Source organism: Drosophila elegans, unplaced genomic scaffold (assembly GCF_018152505.1).
Source record: "Drosophila elegans isolate 14027-0461.03 unplaced genomic scaffold, ASM1815250v1 contig_208, whole genome shotgun sequence".
NCBI classification, from domain to species: domain Eukaryota; kingdom Metazoa; phylum Arthropoda; class Insecta; order Diptera; family Drosophilidae; genus Drosophila; species Drosophila elegans.
This window is the reverse complement of record NW_024545578.1, coordinates 13,689,658-13,709,732: the sequence shown is the minus strand read 5'-3', so window position 1 is coordinate 13,709,732 and position 20,075 is coordinate 13,689,658. Positions and strand designations below refer to the sequence as shown.

At 37.9% G+C, this 20,075-nt stretch overlaps 2 protein-coding genes across 5 annotated transcripts in view; both read left to right on the top strand.

Annotated features, from left to right (window-relative positions):
- Positions 1 to 10: 10 nt before the first annotated feature.
- On the top strand, positions 11 to 14,725 carry LOC108150326 (sodium-dependent phosphate transporter 2). The gene is made up of 7 exons (XM_017278447.1): positions 11 to 101; positions 5,638 to 5,690; positions 5,750 to 6,785; positions 7,360 to 7,956; positions 12,243 to 12,625; positions 12,967 to 13,469; positions 13,659 to 14,725. Exons 3-7 carry the CDS (start codon positions 6,593 to 6,595, stop codon positions 14,005 to 14,007), a joined length of 2,025 nt encoding a protein of 674 aa, XP_017133936.1. The 5' UTR covers positions 11 to 101; positions 5,638 to 5,690; positions 5,750 to 6,592; the 3' UTR covers positions 14,008 to 14,725.
- A 450-nt stretch (positions 14,726 to 15,175) lies between these two features.
- LOC108150226 (brain-specific angiogenesis inhibitor 1-associated protein 2) overlaps positions 15,176 to 20,075 on the top strand; it is a 34,322-nt gene continuing 29,422 nt past the window's right edge. For all 4 annotated transcript variants that reach the window (XR_001774661.2, XM_017278272.2, XM_017278271.2 and 1 more), the window contains exon 1: positions 15,176 to 15,443. The gene's annotated coding sequence lies outside the window, so the exon portion shown is untranslated. The remainder of the gene's footprint in view (positions 15,444 to 20,075) is intronic.

The following is a 20,075-nucleotide window of genomic DNA, read 5'->3' as shown; positions in this document are numbered from 1 at the left end:
ATACCAACGGTCACACTTTCTCAAAGCAAGCCGGTGGTTGCGCGCGACTTCGTCCCTATTCAATAATCGAGTTATTGATTTGAAAAAGTGTTGCTGATCAAGTGAGTATCTTTAAAGGAGAAAACCAAACGACTCCACATCTTGTAAAATGGCTGTCATCTAAAAGTCTCCCACTGGAACCGCTCCTGGCCAGCTTTTCAGTGCGCGTGGTTGTGTGTGTGCTGGCAGGATATATCATTTTGTATCCTTGTAGTCTGACTGGCGCCGCGTGTTTTTCGCGTGGGTGTGCTCGTCTCGTGTGTGTGTGTATGTGATAGATTTTCGCCAATATTTTTTCCCACACAAACATAAGCTAAAATCAAACAAGCAACAAACACAAAATGTTTGATTTGAAAAATCAATAAACTGAGCAATCGATTCAGTGAGGAGAAAAGTGGGGCGGTAATACGAAAAAAAAGTACTTTGTGGCTCCCAATTCGAAAGTACATGGTCTTCAAAAAAAGTGTTGTTTTTCCTGTCGTCCAGAGTACAGTTACTTGCCGATATTTTGCAAAAACAGTTTGAGAGTCATTGAAATCGTGTGCAGCTGTTTTCAAGTCTCTGTTGTGGTTGTTATTGTTGCTTCGCAGCTGCAGCAGCACCAAAAAGCAACAACAACTGCAACAAGGTGCGACATAAGCTACTTCCCTGCGCATTCTCTCGCTCTCTCCTCTCTTCTGGCAGCTTCCAGACAGTCCATCTCCCCCTGCTTTCTCTCGGTCTCTCTCATTTCCCCACAACAACACCGCTAGAATGATTCATTATCGAACGCCCCCCACCTCTCTTTTTGTTTCATCCTTTCGCGAAATGCTGCTCTCTATTGTGAAATGTAAAAATCTTTTGTTATATCTGCTTTTCTTAAAATTCCCAGTAAAATTCTATAGCAAATCGGTGGACCCGACTATGAAATACTTTGTAGCCTACTTGAAGGCGTAATTTCAATTAGAACCAAGCAAATATGGTATCTTATTATCGTATCACTAAGTATTAAGACTTCATCCGCCCTAAAATTGCTTCCTCATAAGGCCTTACTTTAAGGCCAAACTACTTCCACATGGGCAAAAGCAATGGATGTTTAATTCAAATTTTTATAGTTTCTTTTTCGTTAAAAAGGCTTATCTTTTGATATTAAGAAGAAAAAAAAATTATTGTTATTTCCTTTTTCCTTTTACTTAATTCCACTTGTGTTAAAAATAGTTTTGTGCTTTTTCATCCGGTCTTTTAGACTTGTAATTTTAAAAATGTATCTTAAATGTTTAAAAAATGTTTATTTTAATCAAAACATTACATTTTGCTTTAGATACCCTTCTCTCTCAAAAAGGTTAATCGGACCGGCATGTCAAAACCTCTTTTTTCATGGCATTGTAAAAGTGAAATTATAAAATCCTTTCTGGTTAAACCCTTGTGCAACCTAGCAGATACAAATGAAATACGCTTGTTGCACAGATGTGTTCCACTGTGAAGCCGAAGAGATGGAGGGGATAAGCGAAACTTCGGCATCTTTTTGTGTACAGTTTTTGCGTCTGGGAACTAAATTTAACAGGCAGAAAAAGAACTGAATAGAGCAGCTCTCCGAAATGCGTTTAAAGTTTAAAATAGTGCAACGACAGACAGCACAATCCCCAAATCTGTTATACGCTTGCTGTAAAACTTTCAAATTATATATTTGGCTTTTCTGAATATAACTTCTTTGTGCTTACGTCAAGCAACGTAATTTTCAATAGTTTTTGCAACATAATGATATATGGGTAAAACGATTGGACCGGGCAATGAATGAGTCGGTTTGAGAGTACGTGGCTGGTGGGTGGCAGCCACCCCGCAAGGTCAAAGCGTGTACACACTCACTGCCGGATGGGAAGTGTGTGTGCGAATTAAAGCGATACAGTGCTCTCCCAATTGCAATTTCTGGTTCGGTGGTTATTGCACAAGTGCCTCTCAAACTGACAAGTACAGTTAGAGTTAAAGATTCCTCTCCAGGGATTATATTCGATATAACTCCTCTAAAAAATGTTTAATAACTCAAATACATATCTCAATAGTTTATTGGATCTATGTTTCCGGTACTTTGGTCTAATCTTAAACTTAACCATTTTTAACAAAAGTAGCAAATAAAAATGTGCAAAAAGCAAACCAAATGTATTTAAAAATTATGAAGAATGTTGTCCAAAATTTGATCGTATTTGATTTGTAGTCTTACGAATTCTATCCCACAGTTGCCTGTTGCCAAGTGCCCAAAATTTATTGAATGGGAATGGTATTTCAATACACATTTATGTTCATCTGAACAAATGTAAACACAATATGTACATATGTACATATAAGAAATTCAATGAGGCAGCATAACTTGCCTTTTGTTCTGTTTTTATGCACACGTTTTAAATATCACCCGACAAAATCGTGATTCCATTTTCGGATCGCGTGTGATGGAAAAAAACCACAAAAATGCCAAACAGCTTTGAAGTTTAAACTCTTTTAATGAATGCCAAGAAGGTAGAAAAGAAGAAAAAAAAGAGAGCATAATCAGCAATAGGTAAAATTCGCCAAACGAGGCCCGCATTATTTTGTTTACTTCTCGAATTTGTACAGTCACACGTGCCAGAAACGTTTGCCTAAAAACAGTGGTCACTCGAAAGTTGGAATATCCTATATAAAGTTTTGTATTGAATGTGTTAGTTTTGTGTTTGTAAGCTGATATGAAAGTTACTAAGATTATTTCTCCGATATAAAATAGCTTTAAACTTTAACTTTAAAAAGTTAGTTATTTCCGTATTAAAGCTTATTAAACGAAATAGTTTAAAAAATATTTAAGACTGCATATTTTAATATGGAATAAACACAAATATTCTTTGAGGGTTCTATTGTTTTTATGTATAATACTTCGTTTTTGGAATTTGAGATAAATTTCTCGTCTGTTTTTTGCAGCCTTTTAATTTTGTTCACTTAATTGCTCAACGACCTTCGCTCATTCGTTGTTGTTGCTGCAGCTTGTTGCAGGTATTTGTTAATTATCTGTGAGCATCCCTTTCACACCTGAGTGCGTTTCCAATTGGATTGTGCTGAGCCGTGTATTAAGGTTTGGAACGGGAAAGAGTCTTCACTGCATGTACAGTTTGATGGCCATTGGATGAGGCGGTGTTAATTTGAAAAAGTTACCCTGGATTTCGTGGCGGCGGAACGACCTTGAACTTGTGGTAGCAACCACCCCAAAAGTGAGCCCACCGCCTCGGCAAAACAACAAGTGGAAATTGTGTTAGCTGGGTGAGCGTGCAGGAAAAATCGCTTGCAGGCCTCCATATTACGCCGCTCTTTTCAGTTTTTTTTTTTTTGAGCCTACGGCGTCCTTGGGACAGTGCGGCAAATTAAATCAATATTAAATGCAGTTTACTGTTTGCAGCAATAATTGCAATCGCAATTGCAGTTGGTAGGCGGCAATGTCAAGGTTTTCAGTGCATTGTACACCCAACAAAATATATACTCTTGCAGATATTGCAAAAATTAAATATTCTTTTAACTAAATTTCGATTTTTTTGCGTTCTTAAACATTCACAATAAGTGAAGCTATAATGATTATTATATAATGATAAATCTTTATTTTTTATTTTTAACTAAATTAAAAAAAATAAGAATGTTTTTTTCCCGATGAAATATAATGACACCGTTTCAAGCAAACTTATAATTGCTTTGTTGTATACATTTAAAAATATTTTTAATGATTTCCAAACTCTTAAGATTTCTTTGGCATACAAAATATCAAGAAAAGCTGGTCTCAATTTTTACCTGTTTAAGGTTTTAAAATTTTGTACAGTGTACATTGGGCCTATGTCATCTGTTGTTATAATGCACTTGCCATTTAAACCATTTTAATTCCATTTACTTGTCATGCAATGGGAATAGCAATACCTGAAGCCTCTCCGTGCACATAGATTGCCCGCATCCCAACCACCCACTGCCCTCCAACCTTCGCTATGCCCGGCCTTAACGGTTTATTCCAATTACAAACTGCCCAGTTGCCAGGCAATAACAGTTATTTCTCAATCTACAATGTGCAGAAATTGATTTATTGTCGTCGGACTTTAAATAGAAAAGGACTATTTACTGGTGGTTCTTTAAAACAAAACCATTCAGTAATGGTTCAAATATTTCCTGTAGAATTGCCTTAAATCTTTTTTGGTATTCTCTATTACTCATTTCAATCGATCTATATCATTTAATAATAATCAAACATTTATTTTCAAATGCAGTGACTCAAAAACTAGCCAGCACACTTGCGTGTTTGCGTATTTATAGTTCAAAAGTTCAAAATACCCTACCAAATTGGAAGCTATAACCACAAACCTATGATTGTTTCCTTCCCATTTCCATTGTGAGAATAGAGAACGTGCACCCAATGGCTGGTGGGTCATGGGTGGAAAGGTTGAAGAGCGTGAAAAGCGTACACCACCCACCGATGACATAGCACGCAAATATGGAAATTTGCGACGTCGCGACCTTGCTATGCCGCGGTGTCAGCCATTTGTCCTGGTTACTTTTCTCAACCCCCTGACCTCTAACCCCACTGCCACCCACCACCCACAGACCTCTTGGCGTCATTTGCCTTCCACTTGTTTGTGGATGGGGTTTTCTTGGGGTTTTTCTATTTGCGTTGTTTGAATATTTCTGCGTGTTTGCAAAAAGTGCGAAATGGAATTGTTATTTTGGTTTGTTTTCTTTTGTTTTCTTGTTCTTTGGGGATCCCTTAGGTATTTAAACGTTTTATGATGTATTTTGTACATTGAGGAATTCACGTGGCTAAAATAATAACATATGGTTGTTTTCAGTCGTACTTTATTTAGTTCAACAGCATTATAAATAAATTACATTAGTAAATTACGCAGTCATTGATCTTCATTGGAAGCAATGAAAATCTATTGTTTGCTGCATTTACACTGACGACAACAATCATTACAAATATAACAATAACGTCGGGCGACAATTACAATTTCAATTGCAAATTTTCATTTGAATTGTCGCAACACCGCGCACTCCCAAAAGATTTGAACGTGTAGGTCTGACTGGATCTGAAAATAAACAAATGAAAGAAAACTAGAAACAAGTCCACATATCAAACAATTCAATTTCAATTGGAAAACTCATTGAATTGTTGAGTTCCGCTCGTTACCGGTTAAAAGTAGCTAAAACGTGATCCAAATCAAACGGAGAGCATGTGGAAACAAATATGCGTTTCTCTTTCCCTTTTAATAAAAATAAAAGTCTGTTCTTATTTAGTTTTATTTGATTTATAAAAAATGGTTACTCTGAAAATTCGAATTTCTAGTTTTAATATATACGAAATTATTTATATTTCTTATTTTAAAAAGTGTGTAATTATTACATACGTTGTTCAAAAGTGTTTTAGACAACCGATTTGATGCTGATCTTACCAGTTTGAATTTGGATTGTAGGTGTGCTATTAAAATGGGCTTTAAATAGTTTTTTGGCTCAGAAGGCTTATAGTGCTTAAACGAATAGGTTTAGTTGTGGATTAATACAATTTGAGTAGGAAAATAGTCACAATACTTAACATCACAAATTTTTAAAATATTTTTAATTTACTTTCAGACATGGTGAATAATTCTCTATGGTTGAAACAACTTTGCTACCCCAAACGTCAGGTAAGAGTCCTTTGCATTTAAATAATAACTTACTGATAGGACCTTCTTCCACATTTTAGTTTACCAACTCGACACTTCTTAACTCCTTTTCAACATAACAAGAAACTTATTATAATTAATTAATAACAACCAACACAACAACACTATATATCCACTTAATCAACAACATCAACAACTATCGTTTAATCTCAAAACGTAAACACAACAATTGCTTAAGGAGTCATCCAGGAGTTAAACGAATACAAGTGGAATTAATGTTGAGAGAATTCCTCTGAATACTTCCCAACATTGAGCATCAAATTCCGTCGACAGCAGGAATTTGTCAGTCAAGGAGAAGGATTTTAATTTGGAATATTGTTCATTTCGTTTCGGTGTTGTTTGTCCAACCCAGGGTTATTTGTAGGATTTTATTTATTTATTGCTTATTTTAAGACAGAGCTGGTCATCAGCTTTGAAGAGAGGCTCCAAACCAAAGGGTTTTAAACAGAAGGGTAAACATTTCAGGGTAATTAGTCATCTAAGTATCGCACCTTCGCAGTTCCAAGCGGCGAGTTGTTCCCCTATTTTCATTATGAAAATAACGACAATGAAGTTTAAGCGCAAATATGGCTGTTTAGAGAATATTTGAAAAGAATTTCTCACTTATTAACCAATTTGGATTTTTGTTTCGACCCTCATTTGTTACGTAGTCTTGTATTTTATAAGTTCTCAACGATTGTTTTGCACAATTCAAGTCATCCACCACCCAGTTAAATCCGCACCGCATTACTGCATACAGTTTTTGAGTTAGGTTTTCGAGGAGCGCGAAGAGTAATCAGTATTTAGTCAGAGTTGAGAAAGTTTAGTGGTTTGCACCGAAGAGTTTTGAGCTACATTGAACACCGAACCACATTGTCGGCAACATGGAGAGTTTTTCGCCGGACTTACTATGGATGGTGGTCCTCGGATTCCTGATCGCCTTTATCCTGGCCTTCGGCATCGGCGCCAACGACGTGGCCAACTCCTTTGGCACCAGTGTGGGTTCTGGAGTACTCACCATCCGGCAAGCCTGCATTCTGGCCACCATCTGCGAAATATCGGGAGCCGTTTTGATTGGTAAGTCATTCAATAATATTTATAACCACTAAGTTGTTGCTGAAATATTAAGTCATAATACTATATCATAAAACTTACCAAATTAGTAAGGAAACACGTTGATAATTGGTATTTGGAGAACAAGATTGGAAAAAACAAAATATTTATAAACAATAAAACAAAATATTTATAACCCTATGACTGGATTTAAAGAAAAAATTTTAGGAACTAAATATTGGTAAACAATACAAAGGAAATTTTTTTTAGCGTTTTTTAATAAAAATATAAATTTAAATATTTTATAAATCAAGAGGTTAAAAAAGTAGTTTGAAATAAATTAAAACTTTTGTAAATACAACTTTCTTAAGTGTCTTTAGTGTTAAAACTCTAATTTTTAAAAACGTAATATCTTCGCATAATCTAAATTCATATAATTTAAATAACGTTGTAAACGAAATGGAAAAAAAAAAGTTGTAAAAACGTTTGTTTATTAAGAAGTGAAGTTCTTTAAATAAACTTAAAAAAAAGTTATTTGCAAAATGAAGCTGTTTTTGAGTAATATGTACTAATATGTATTTTATTTTTTGTCTTATAGGCTACAAGGTGTCGGACACCATGCGCAAGGGAATCCTGGAAGTGGGACTCTACGAGGGCTCCGAGGACGTGCTTATGCTGGGCTGCGTGTCGGCTTTGGCCAGTAGTGCCGTGTGGCTGCTGGTGGCCACCTTTTTGAAGCTGCCCATCTCGGGAACGCACAGCATTGTGGGCTCGACCATCGGATTCTCGCTGGTGGCACGCGGCGCCCAGGGCCTGAAATGGACCACCCTGGGCACGATTGTGGGATCGTGGTTCATCTCGCCGGTGCTGAGCGGAGTTGTGAGCATCCTGCTCTTCCTGGCCATTCGCCGCTTCATCCTGCGTGCCCAGGAGCCACTCAAGGCGGGATTCCGTTCGCTGCCCATCTTCTACGGCGTGACGTTCTTCATCAATGTGATCAGCGTAGTGCTGGATGGACCCAAGCTGCTCTACATGGACAACATACCCACGTGGATAGCCCTGAGCGCCAGTTTTGGTCTGTCCCTGCTGGTGGCCTTACTCACGCAGCTGGTGGTGGTGCCTCTGCAGCGCCGGAAAATTGCCAAACGGCTGCGGGCCGAGAATCCGGTCAAATTCAACTTCGAGGACTCTGTGGGTGAGCTGAATAGATTTAGTGTGTAATAAAATAAATAAGTAATCCTTCTAACTAAGGGCTTAGTATTTTTTTTTATAGTACCATTTATAGACTTAGAAACTTATACTTAAGCTACCAGTGATCAAACAGTAACTTTAATTGTTGATAGATTCAATTTTTGTTTAAATAACCCAAATAGTTAGATCATTGTCAATTTGCAAACATAAATATATTGTTGTTTGCTTGAGGAAAGCATGTCAGAAACATCTTCCAGCCATTTGGCTATATATACGCTGGCTTCAGCCAGAACAAGCACATTAGAGACATTGGCCAAGATGCGATCCCAGCTAGCATTTTTCTTTGGCCTGGTGGCCCTTGTTGCGATTGCCCTGGCAGCAGATGACCCCGCCACGCCGACTGATCCCAGCACTCCCACTGATCCCACCACTCCTACTGATCCTAGCACGCCCACTGATCCTAGTACGCCCACTGATCCCGCCACACCCACTGATCCCACTACTCCCACTGATCCCACCACTCCCACCGAGGCCACTACTCCGAGCACCGGGGCATCCACCACCGCACCCACTACAGCTGGTGGTTCGACATCCAGTAAGAAGACGAAAACCGTTACTCACTACAAAAGGAAGATCAAGAGACCAGCCAAGGTTCGCAAGGTCCGCCGAACTGGAGGCGCTCGTAGGCGCAGGAACCGATCCAGCCGGAATTAAAGAAGACACACCTTATCGTACCCTGCAGATTCTATTTGACCCGTTTATTCCTCGCAATTTTAGTTTTCTATAATTTTAGATATTTTTATCAATAACTGCAATATTAAATGATTAACTGATTATCAGATTTCCATGTTTTTACTGGCTTAGAAAAGTATATCTTTTGGCAATTTAGTAAAATAAACAAGAAATTTTTATACAGCTGTGGTACACTTTATAAGCTTGATTCTCGCCTGAGAATCCTATTCTGAACATAAATTGTTCGGCAAAAGAAATGTGCTTTGTCAATGTCGATTCAGAAGCTCTGACCTTTGACACTGAACAGCAGTGTTTTGGTGCAGGCCATGATAATATAAAGAACTTCAAGCATAACTGCATACGTTTTTATACCCTTGCAGAGGGTATTATAATTTCAGTTAGAAGTTTGCAACGCAGTGAAGGAGACATCTCCGACCCTATAAAGTATATATATTCTTGATCAGCATCACTAGTAGAGTCGATCTAGCCATGTCCGTCTGTCCGTCCGTTTCTATGCAAACTAGTCTCTCAGTTTTAAAGCTATCTGCATGAAACTTTTCCAAAAGTTGTCTTTCTATTGCAGGTAGTACATAAGTTGGAACGAGCCGGATCGGACGACTATAGCATATAGCTCCCATAGGAACAATCGAAAAAATAAATAAAAAAAATTATAACTTTGCTGTTTTTTAATTTTTTTTTCATTTCTTCGACATATAGTAATGGTTAAATATTTTCGATTTACGTTTTAAATTTCATCAAAATCGGACGACTATATCATATAGATCCCATAGGAATAATCGGAAAAAAATACAAAAAAAATTATAACTTTGCCGTTTTTAAATTTTTCTATTAGTTTTTCGACATATAGTAATGGTTAGATATTTCAGAATTACGGTTTAAATTCCATCAAAATCGGACGAATATATCATATAGCTCCCTTAGAAATAATAAAAATATATAAAATATCTGTATAATAATTGAGCTGCAAATCATCATAGCTTCAATGTTTTTAGACAAATACGCAAGTAAATCATAATTTTAATGTTTTAAAACATATTTAATTTTTGCAATAGCTGCAAGGGCATATGAACTTCGGCTTGCCGAAGTTTGCTTCCTTTCTTGTTATAGTTGTTCTCTTTCTTAGTGTTTCAAGCCTGGCTGAATTTGCACTTGTCAATCATTTTTGGCTAGGTTAAAGTCAGATAGCTGATTAATTGTAAGACCATTTAATTTCTTCATTTAATATTGCGAATGTAGTAGATGCTTAAGTACAAATAAAATAACAGTAGATAGATGATATATTCAATTTTTGTTTAAATAACCCAAATAGTTAGATCATTGTCAATTTGCAAACATAAATATATTGTTGTTTGCTTGAGGAAAGCATGTCAGAAACATCTTCCAGCCATTTGGCTATATATACGCTGGCTTCAGCCAGAACAAGCACATTAGAGACATTGACCAAGATGCGATCCCAGCTAGCATTTTTCTTTGGCCTGGTGGCCCTTGTTGCGATTGCCCTGGCAGCAGATGACCCCGCCACGCCGACTGATCCCAGCACTCCCACTGATCCCACCACTCCTACTGATCCTAGCACGCCCACTGATCCTAGTACGCCCACTGATCCCGCCACACCCACTGATCCCACTACTCCCACTGATCCCACCACTCCCACCGAGGCCACTACTCCGAGCACCGGGGCATCCACCACCGCACCCACTACAGCTGGTGGTTCGACATCCAGTAAGAAGACGAAAACCGTTACTCACTACAAAAGGAAGATCAAGAGACCAGCCAAGGTTCGCAAGGTCCGCCGAACTGGTGGCGCTCGTAGGCGCAGGAACCGATCCAGCCGGAATTAAAGAAGACACACCTTATCGTACCCTGCAGATTCTATTTGACCCATTTATTCCTCGCAATTTTAGTTTTCTATAATTTTAGATATTTTTATCAATAACTGCAATATTAAATGATTAACTGATTATCAGATTTCCATATTTTTATTGACTTTGAAAAGTATTTCTCTTTGCAATTTAGTAAAATAAACACGAAAATTGTATGAAGCTTTTGTTCGGCAAATTCGTCAATTTCGATTCAGAAGCTTATGACCTTTGACACTGAACAGCAGAGTTTTGGTGCAGTCTATGATAATACTGCATACTTAGTTTTTGTTTTTAATGTATAGGATTTGCAATGTCACGCTTTAAAAAAGTTCACAAGACTTAATCGTTTGATTTTAATTATTCTTGATTGCTCCATTTTGTTGGCAGGCTGACATAAGATAGATTAGATGACATTTTTTAGATTTCCTTTGCTGTTGATATTATATATAAAGTGTGTGTGTTTTTTTATTCATGTTCTACTCTGTTATTAATGGTAAAATACAAAAAATAATTTTCCCTAAAATAGTTTTCATCGTAAGAAGTCGGCTTAAAATAAAAATATAGGGATAAGAATAGTAAGCCTTGCTTTTAATATGCTAATAACCATTTATTGCAATGTGAATATTTGCTTCATCTTAAAAAGCTTAAGAATAGGTTAACTGGAGCACGGCTTTTTATAGTTGTTCTCTTTCTTAATGTTTTAAGCCTGGCTGAATTTGCACTTGTCAATAATTTTTGTTTTGATTATAGTCAGATAGCTGATTAATTGTAAGACCAATTAATTTCTTCATTTAATATTGCGAATATAGTTAAAACTTAAGTACAAATAAAATAACAATAGGGTTCAAAAAGTGCTCATGGGTCGTTTAGCCAAATCGTTCGGTTCTGCGGGGCTCAAATTCGTATGTATTGCCTTAATTCCGGCGGGATCGGTTCCGGCGTGTGCGGTCCTTGTCGGCACCTCCGCGTTTGCGGTGGATCTTTCGGACCCTGGCTGGTCGGTTGATCTTGCGCTTGTAGTGCGTGACGGTAGCCTTCTTTTTGCCACCTGGTGCCACGGTGCTGGGAGCTACGGTGGTGGTTGCAGTGGTGCTACTGGGTGTGGTGGCCGTCGCTGGATCCGAAGGGGTGGTGGGATCAGTGGGCGTGGAAGGATCGGTGGGCGTGGAAGGATCGGTGGGCGTGCTAGGATCAGTGGGTGTGCTAGGATCAGTGGGCGTGCTAGGATCAGTGGGCGTGCTAGGATCAGTGGGCGTGGCCGGATCATCTGCCAAGACAGTCGCCAAAAGGACCACCAAACCAAAGAAAATAGCTACTTGGGATCGCATCTTGGATTATGTCTTCTGATACTGGAATCGTTGTGCCTTTTCTGCCTAAAGCCCGAGTATTTATAGCCAAATCGTTGGAAGATGTTTCATACTTGTTTGTTTAGGCACAACACAAAATTATGCCATATGCCATCGAGTATAATTTAGAACTAGGTTGTTAATACAGAGATTGTAGCCACCTTTTTAGTAGGCCTATAATAGTACAATAGCATTTGTTTAAGATAAATATTTAATGAAACCCAAATAAACAGTATGTGACTTTGAACAGGTCCAAATTAAGAGCCTATTATTGTACAAATAAATCTATTGATCTTGCTGAATAAAAATTTCCACAAATCCACTTTCAGAGTCCTCGCCGTCGGGAAGTCCCAAGAAGCAGCGCCGCCCATTGTCGCTGGTCAGCGAAGGAAAGCCATTGCCCGCCATCGCCGAAATCACCGAACTGGTCTCGCTGAGCGACAACTCGCCCAGGACCTTCAAGCTGGCCCCTTTCGGACTGGCGGCCAAGAACAACAATGCGCCCGGCGAGGAGTACAAGATCGATCCGCTGCTGATCAAGAAGGCCGAGGACCTGCTGGGCAAGGCGAGCCTGGACAACACCGATCTGACCATCACCAGTCTGAACTTCATCGACGAGCAGCAGCAGCAACAGCAACAGCAGCAGCAGCAAAACGGACGCCAGTTGCAGGAGTGCTTCAAGCGGGTGCAGTCGCCCAAGGATGAGCAAAAAGTATGGTCAAGTCCTCACTAATAAACAAGTAGGCAGGGGAGATGTACATATACTTATATAAAAATACCATTTAAAATTTAATTTTCTTGAAGTGATTCCACTGACAGACCACCAAAATTGCTATTAAATCGAAATGATTTTAAGAATACATAATAGCCTCTTAAATTCTACATAAGAACAGATAATATTAGAAGACACAATTAAAACGCTTCTTCATATTTTAATAATGCATATAAGCGCTTCAAATCCTAACTTATGAAATACAAAAAAATAGTTATAAAAATAGTTATAGTAATCAAGATTTTATCACATTTTATTAAAAAATACTTATCCATTTCCAGCACAAGGCGAGTGCCAACGGAACGGATTCGGGAGTCGGAGGTGCCAAGGCCACCAATAACAACCTGCAGGTGGTGGAGAGCGGCGGCAGTCTTGACCTGCTGATCAGCTCCACCCTATCGCCCAATTCCAGCAAGGTGCCGTTGATCGAGAGCAAGGAGGCGTTGAACGAGCAGGAGGAGGAGCTGAAGCGAACGACGGCGGGCGGTCGAAGGGCCAGCGGTGCCGAGGAGACCCAGGAAATCTCCATGCTCTTCTCGTTCCTGCAGATCCTGACAGCCACCTTCGGCAGTTTCGCGCACGGCGGCAATGATGTGAGCAACGCCATCGGCCCACTGATCGCCCTCTACATGATCTACCGCGAGGGATCGGTTATGCAGCAGGCGGAAAGTCCCATCTATATTCTGATCTATGGCGGCGTTGGAATCTCCGTGGGTCTCTGGCTGTGGGGACGGCGTGTCATCGAGACCATTGGCAATGACCTCACCAAAATCACCTCATCGACGTACGTTTTTATGGTCTTTTAAAATCATATTTCAAATTCAAGTACATAATAATTTTAAGTTTAAATTTGAGTTTAATTATGAATATGAATATTTTACATTTTAACTAACTTAAATTTTTCTATTTATCCATAATATATTTTTATACATATGTACATACATTAACTAATTGCTTTTGTTTTGTTTTACAGTGGATTTACCATTGAAGTCGGAGCCGCCATAACCGTACTGCTGGCCAGCAAAATTGGCTTGCCCATTTCGACTACTCACTGCAAGGTCGGTTCGGTGGTTTTCGTGGGACATGTGAGTGCAGGTGGTCGCAAGAAGGACGAGACGAAGGATCGGGATCAGGATCAGGCGGGAATCGATAAGGATGGCCAGAACAATGACGCGCCCACGGCAGATGGCAGTGTCGATTGGCATCTGTTCAGGAACATTGCCTACGCCTGGATTGTGACTGTGCCGGTTACGGCTCTCCTTAGCGCCGGAATGATGTACGTGCTCTGCGCCATTGCCGTGGACGAAATGGGCGGGGCCTAGGCCTAGAAAGGGGAAGCACACAGGATGCCATTCAATTATTAATTGTAATTGCAAAACCCAAATAACGTTTCGTAATTGTACAAGTTGGAAAACACAAAACTTAATATTAAACACGCAAATGGTAACTCAAGAAAAAAAGAGAAGAAGAAAATCTTAACTAAATTACTCGCCTAACGAAAGCATTGTATTTAGCTCATAGAACGTCTCTGAGTCTAACTGATATTAATATTATTTAATATGTGTACGCCAAGCATGTCGTGATTTGATTCAATATTTATACATTTCAATTTATGTTTATATCCAAATTGCACCTATTTTAAAATACATTTGAAATTCTTTTGTAGCCCTAATCCGAACCCACTAAAACTATTTTACACCACTCAATAGAGCAGAGCAAAACACTTGAATAAAATACAAACTATGTACAACAGAAAATGTTTATAAGAAATGGTCAAGACCAATTTTAATTCGATGCTTTTTATTTTCAATTTCTAAGATTTGTGTTTTATTTGTGTTGTATTTTGAACTATCAAGTTTGAAATTTCTCTTTGAGATTCCTTTTGACACGGTAAGATTGGTTTAAAGTTCGGTTACAAATTAATACAAAACTTAACTTATGAGGCTCTCCAGTCCGTTTTAAATTTACATTCCATTGAGAGCCAGTTCGTATAGTATTTCACTATGTAGATATACGAAAAATAAATACAAAGTTATGACACCCAAAATTCGTTTTATTCGCGAGCATGGCTTTCATTGTTGGTCCATTAATGGTTAAATTTTATATAATTATATATATATATAAATACATAGTTAAAATATACTTTAAAACAGACGATTTCTTTCTGGTTTTTGTTTAACTATTGCAACGAACTGATTTTTTAAGTTATACTGGCCAAATGTCATTCTTTTGGCTGTGCGAAGCCTAAAAAATCAACTTGAGGTTCGATTTTTTTCCCCTTAAAAAGTTGTATAATAATGCTCATAAAAATTAATAATGTTAATATCGCTAGAGTGTGTTTGGTAGCAATAACTTGTTAGCCAACTTTTTGGCTGAGTTCAAAAGGCCAAGAAGCCCCAAAGAAAGCTTTCTCATTCACTTAAAAGCTTTTATAAACAAGCTTTTGAGCGCGGGGCTCTTGATGGAATTGGAATCGACGAGAGCCCCAACTTTGGGTTAGTTGAGTTTTAAGCTTCGATGCGTACGGTTCGCTTTTCCCGATTCCGTGTAATTGTAAAACCCGGTTTTGTGCAATTTAAACTCGTAACGCCTGCGCATTTTACGAACCCAAAACACCTCGTTCGGAGTGCTAACTTTTTGGGTTTTTTTTTCCAAAAACATACTGTAATTGTGAGAAACTAAAAACTTCGTCTTAATCATTTTTGGATTTACGCATTTGGGTTTGAACTGTTTTGTACATGTTTCTGACCACTTAAAGGTGAGAGATTAATCTTATGACTGAAAATTATAGAGTTATCTTTTAGTTATTTTTTTTCCTGGGCGGCAACTTCCGTCCAATCTCCGAACTTCCCTTCTATTTGACACCTTTCTAGGCCCACTTCCATTTCAATGAATTTCCACAAGTACAAGTATTACTTAATTTCTTTGCTTAATCCGATTGGCGTGCATTGAACTTTTCATCTTTGGGTATTTTCTGCTGTTGATGTTGTAGCCGTTGTTATTGTTTTTTTTTTTTGTTATGGACTTTATTTTGCACCAACTTCTTGTGGTTTATTCTTGTTGTTGCTGTTGCGACTGTTGATTGTTTTTTGTTTTTTTTTTCTCCACCATCTCAGTCTGGCAAACGGCTTGTTCTCATTTTATTTAATGAGTTACCCGGTATTTCAGCCTTTGTTTTGCATTGTTCGAAACCCTGTTTGTTCAATAGGTTTAAAACGTTTTAGCAATTTGTGCCAAAACAAAATTATTAGCAAGTGGATTTGACTTTAATGGGACTTTCTGATATTGCTTTAAGCTTTAATCAATGAAATGCCTGGCTGAAAAGATGTCTTTACTTTGGGTTTTATTAGGATTTATTTCCATTTTAAAATTGAATGAGTATATATAGGTAAAAGAATAAGTACGAGATATAAAAAAACTACTGACGACTTTAGCATACGAAATTCCAAACTTTAAAGCGACATTTTTTTAATGTTGCTCTTTTAGTTTAAAGTTTTTGGTCAAAATTAAATTATGAATAACATTAAAATAGGGAATGATTTTCTGTGAAATTGTAAAGTAAAGTATAAAACTTTTGGTTTTAGTTGAAAGGGTATTTAAACATTCTTGTTCTTTGATTGTTTTTTATGATTTATCAATAATATAGTTGAGTACACTTTTTATAAATATTTTCTTATATTAAAAACATATAATATTGTATAATAAATAAGGTTTAATTATATTAAATTTCTTAAAATAAAAAAATATGAATATAAATCTATACTCCAATACCTAATGAGTAATAGCGTTCTTCCGTTCAAATTCCTTTCTGGGCTTCCAACATAATTAACTCTTTAGCAAGTTAATAACCTGTTCAACTCCAGCCAATCATAGATCGATGTCAAAAGTTTGCGCCCAGCGTGTGCGACCCATTTTTTTTTTTGGCTAGAAAAACCGCCGGACGGTCCATCAAACACCTGTTCGATCTCCCGGACAGTTGACCGGGCTCATTATGTGGCCCGGCTAGCGGTATTCCCCTCAAAAAAGCCGATGCCGACACCTGCAGATAGATAGAAAATCCATTCGAGACCCATTGCGAACCCATTGGAGAACCCAAAACCAAACCCACTCGCGAAAGCCACATAGCCAATTCTGTGCAGAACAAAAGCCAAACGATCGAAGCCATTAAGCCTGGCCAAGAGTTTCGAGTTTCGAGTTTCGACTGGCGGAGCCCAGCCAAAAGTCATTAAAGACAAAAATCTATTGAAAACGGCAAACAACACGCCTTAAAAATACTTTGCTGTCGTGGGGCAAAGGGGGCAAAAACCATACATATTTCTGCTGCACATGGGAGTTTTCGTTTTGGCCAGGTGGATGCCATGGCTGAAACCGCACCGCCCCACACTTTACCTTCCTATTGATCATGTTAATTACGCGCTTATCAGTTCGTTACAAACGTTGGGGTTTCACTGTAGCCTTTGGTAGTCGAATACAACCCGTAATTACACTGGACACTAACTAACCGCTCAAGAGCCAGTCGAATTCCACTGGCGTTCTAATTTCTTCGCTCTCTTTTCGCTGCGATTAATCAAAATGGTATCTATCGGATGCCCGGCTTCCACAATTCATCAGCATGTACGATATGTAACATAACGTATGTACGTGCATTGTAATTACTGGATTCTGCTGGACTGCCTTTGCATATGAGTACATAATGATAACCCTCGAAGCGATCCATTCGCGCTCCATGCCATTTGGCTGTCTCACTTTCTCCTCCTTTTTGCGGCTTTGGCACCAATTGGCGGGAGTGGCCACGCCCCCCGCCCACCGATCACCGACCACCGATTCAATTTGACAATCTATAATAAATATTGATGATAATATTCAGTGTGTCTGAAAGCCAATGGCAATTGTGAGAAATGTAGGTAGAGATTGGTCTAGAGTCGACTTCTTTGGTTGCGGATCAACTTTAATTAAAATAACCATTAATAATATCGGTCACATAGATCTTCAACAAGATCTTGGTTTTTTTAAAATAGTTTCTTCAATATTTATGGTGTACTAAAGCCCACAGCTTGTTTAATGAAATGTTTATTTATGAAAACAACACTACTTAAAAACAATAAAAACAATGTTTATTTTAAAAGATATATCTTGATAAAGATATTATACTGATATCTATATTAAATTGAACAACAAATATTATACATAGTTCTAGTTCAAGATTTAAAAATATGTAGGGGAAAGTATGACCATGTAAATTCTGTCTTAAGATAGCAACATTAAATTGCATAACTACTTCACCTGCAACACAAAAAGCAATAAAAATGTCACCCAAAAGGGGAAACCAAATGCATATTTCCCGCTTGCGTAATATCTCGAAGAAGCCACCAAAAATCGCCAAACTCAAGACACAGAGAGAAATGCTGAAAAACAAGGCGAACATTGAATTGAAAACTCAGAAAAAAAATTGAATACAAAATACACCCAAATAATGGGCACTTTCTAACGCAGCCTGGCTGTTTCCTGATGTCCCGTGGTTTTCCTAGGATTTTCATTTTTCTCATTTGTTTTTGTTTTGTCATGGACATTATCGCCCCGAAAACTCACTTGACAGCCAGACGCCGCCCCTTCACCCCTCCCCTTTTTGCACCATTGTCATTGAAGTCGTCGACTCCATGCGGACCAACTGCATTTCCCACTCAAGACAACATTTCATAAAGTTTATTAAACTTTAACCAAATTGTTAAAGCGTCGATTTGCCCCTCCGCGCTCCCCGAAATGCCCACTGCATTCACTTTTAGTGCTGCTGTAGGCGCTCCAAACGAGTCCATCAACTTTGGCCAGCCTCGGACCAAAACAAACTACCACATTGGCCGGAGTTGGCTCAAATGCAGTGGTAATGGTAATGGCTTTAACCACGGCTCGGGCACAGCGGGGAATTCATATTCGTCGTTTTCCTTGAAGTGGCAAACATTTTCCTCGAACATTCAGTGCCACTCGGATTATTTGCATTCGTGCCGCCGCCCGAGAATCGCAAATTAATTTACATTTTGCGTAAAACTGTCAAAATGTAAAATCTATTAAGCGATCACTTCCTTTAGTGAAAAACGCGATTGGGAAATGCATGAAAATCAATCCACTCTTATGCAACGGAAATGGTCAGCTGCGCTAATGCATCGAAAAGCGTCGTACGTTATGACGGAAAACAATTTGGTTTATATTTATTAATATATGATACTCAAATCCAACATGATAATTTTTTAATTATACCCTTGCAGAGGGTATTATAATTTCAGTCAGAAGTTTGCAACGCAGTGAAGGAGACGTTTCCGACCCTATAAAGTATATATATTCTTGATCAGCATCACTAGTAGAGTCGATCTAGCCATGTCCGTCTGTCCGTCCGTCTGTCCGTCTGTCCGTCCGTCTGTCCGTCTGTCAGTCTGTCCGTCTGTCCGTCCGTTTATATGCAAACTAGTCTCTCAGTTTTAAAGCTATCTGCATGAAACTTTCCCAAAAGTTGTCTTTCTATTGCAGGTAGTATATAAGTCGGAACGAGCCGGATCGGACGACTATAGCATATAGCTCCCATAGGAACAATCGGAAAAATAATTGAAAAAAAATTATAACTTTGCTGTTTTTCAATTTTTTGTTTAGTTCTTCGACATATAGCAATGGTTTAATATTTCAGAATTATGGTTTAAATTACATCAAAATCGGACGACTATAGCATATAGCTCCCATAGGAACAATCGGAAAAATAATTGAAAAAAAAATTATAACTTTGCTGTTTTTTAATTTTTTGTTTAGTTCTTCGACATATAGCAATGGTTAAATAATTCAGAATTATGGTTTAAATTTCATCAAAATCGGATGACTATAGCATATAGCTCCCATAGGAACAATCGGAAAAACAATTGAAAAAAATTATAACTTTGCTGTTTTTTAATTTTTTGTTTTGTCCTTCGACATAAAGCAATGGTTAAATATTTCAGAATTATGGTTAAAATTTCATCAAAATCGGACGACTATAGCATTTAGCTCCCATAGGAACAATCGGAAAAATAATTGAAAAAAATTATAACTTTGCTGTTTTTTAATTTTTTGTTTAGTTCTTCGACATATAGCAATGGTTAAATATTTCAGAATTATGGTTAAAATTTCATCAAAATCGGACGACTATAGCATATAGCTCCCATAGGAACAATCGGAAAAATAATTGAAAAAAATTATAACTTTGCTGTTTTTTAATTTTTTGTTTAGTTCTTCGACATATAGCAATGGTTAAATATTTCAGAATTATGGTTAAAATTTCATCAAAATCGGACGACTATATCATATAGCTCCCATACAAATAATAAAAATATATAAAAGAACAATCAAATAATTAAGCTGCAAATCGTCATAG

Coding starts and splice junctions, on each gene's coding strand:
- LOC108150326 (XM_017278447.1), top strand. CDS start 6,593: ATGGAGAGTTTTTCGCCGGACTTACTATGGATGGTGGTCCTCGGATTC. Junction 7,957..12,242: donor CAACTTCGAGGACTCTGTGG/GTGAGCTGAATA, acceptor ATCCACTTTCAG/AGTCCTCGCCGTCGGGAAGT. Junction 12,626..12,966: donor CGCCCAAGGATGAGCAAAAA/GTATGGTCAAGT, acceptor ATCCATTTCCAG/CACAAGGCGAGTGCCAACGG.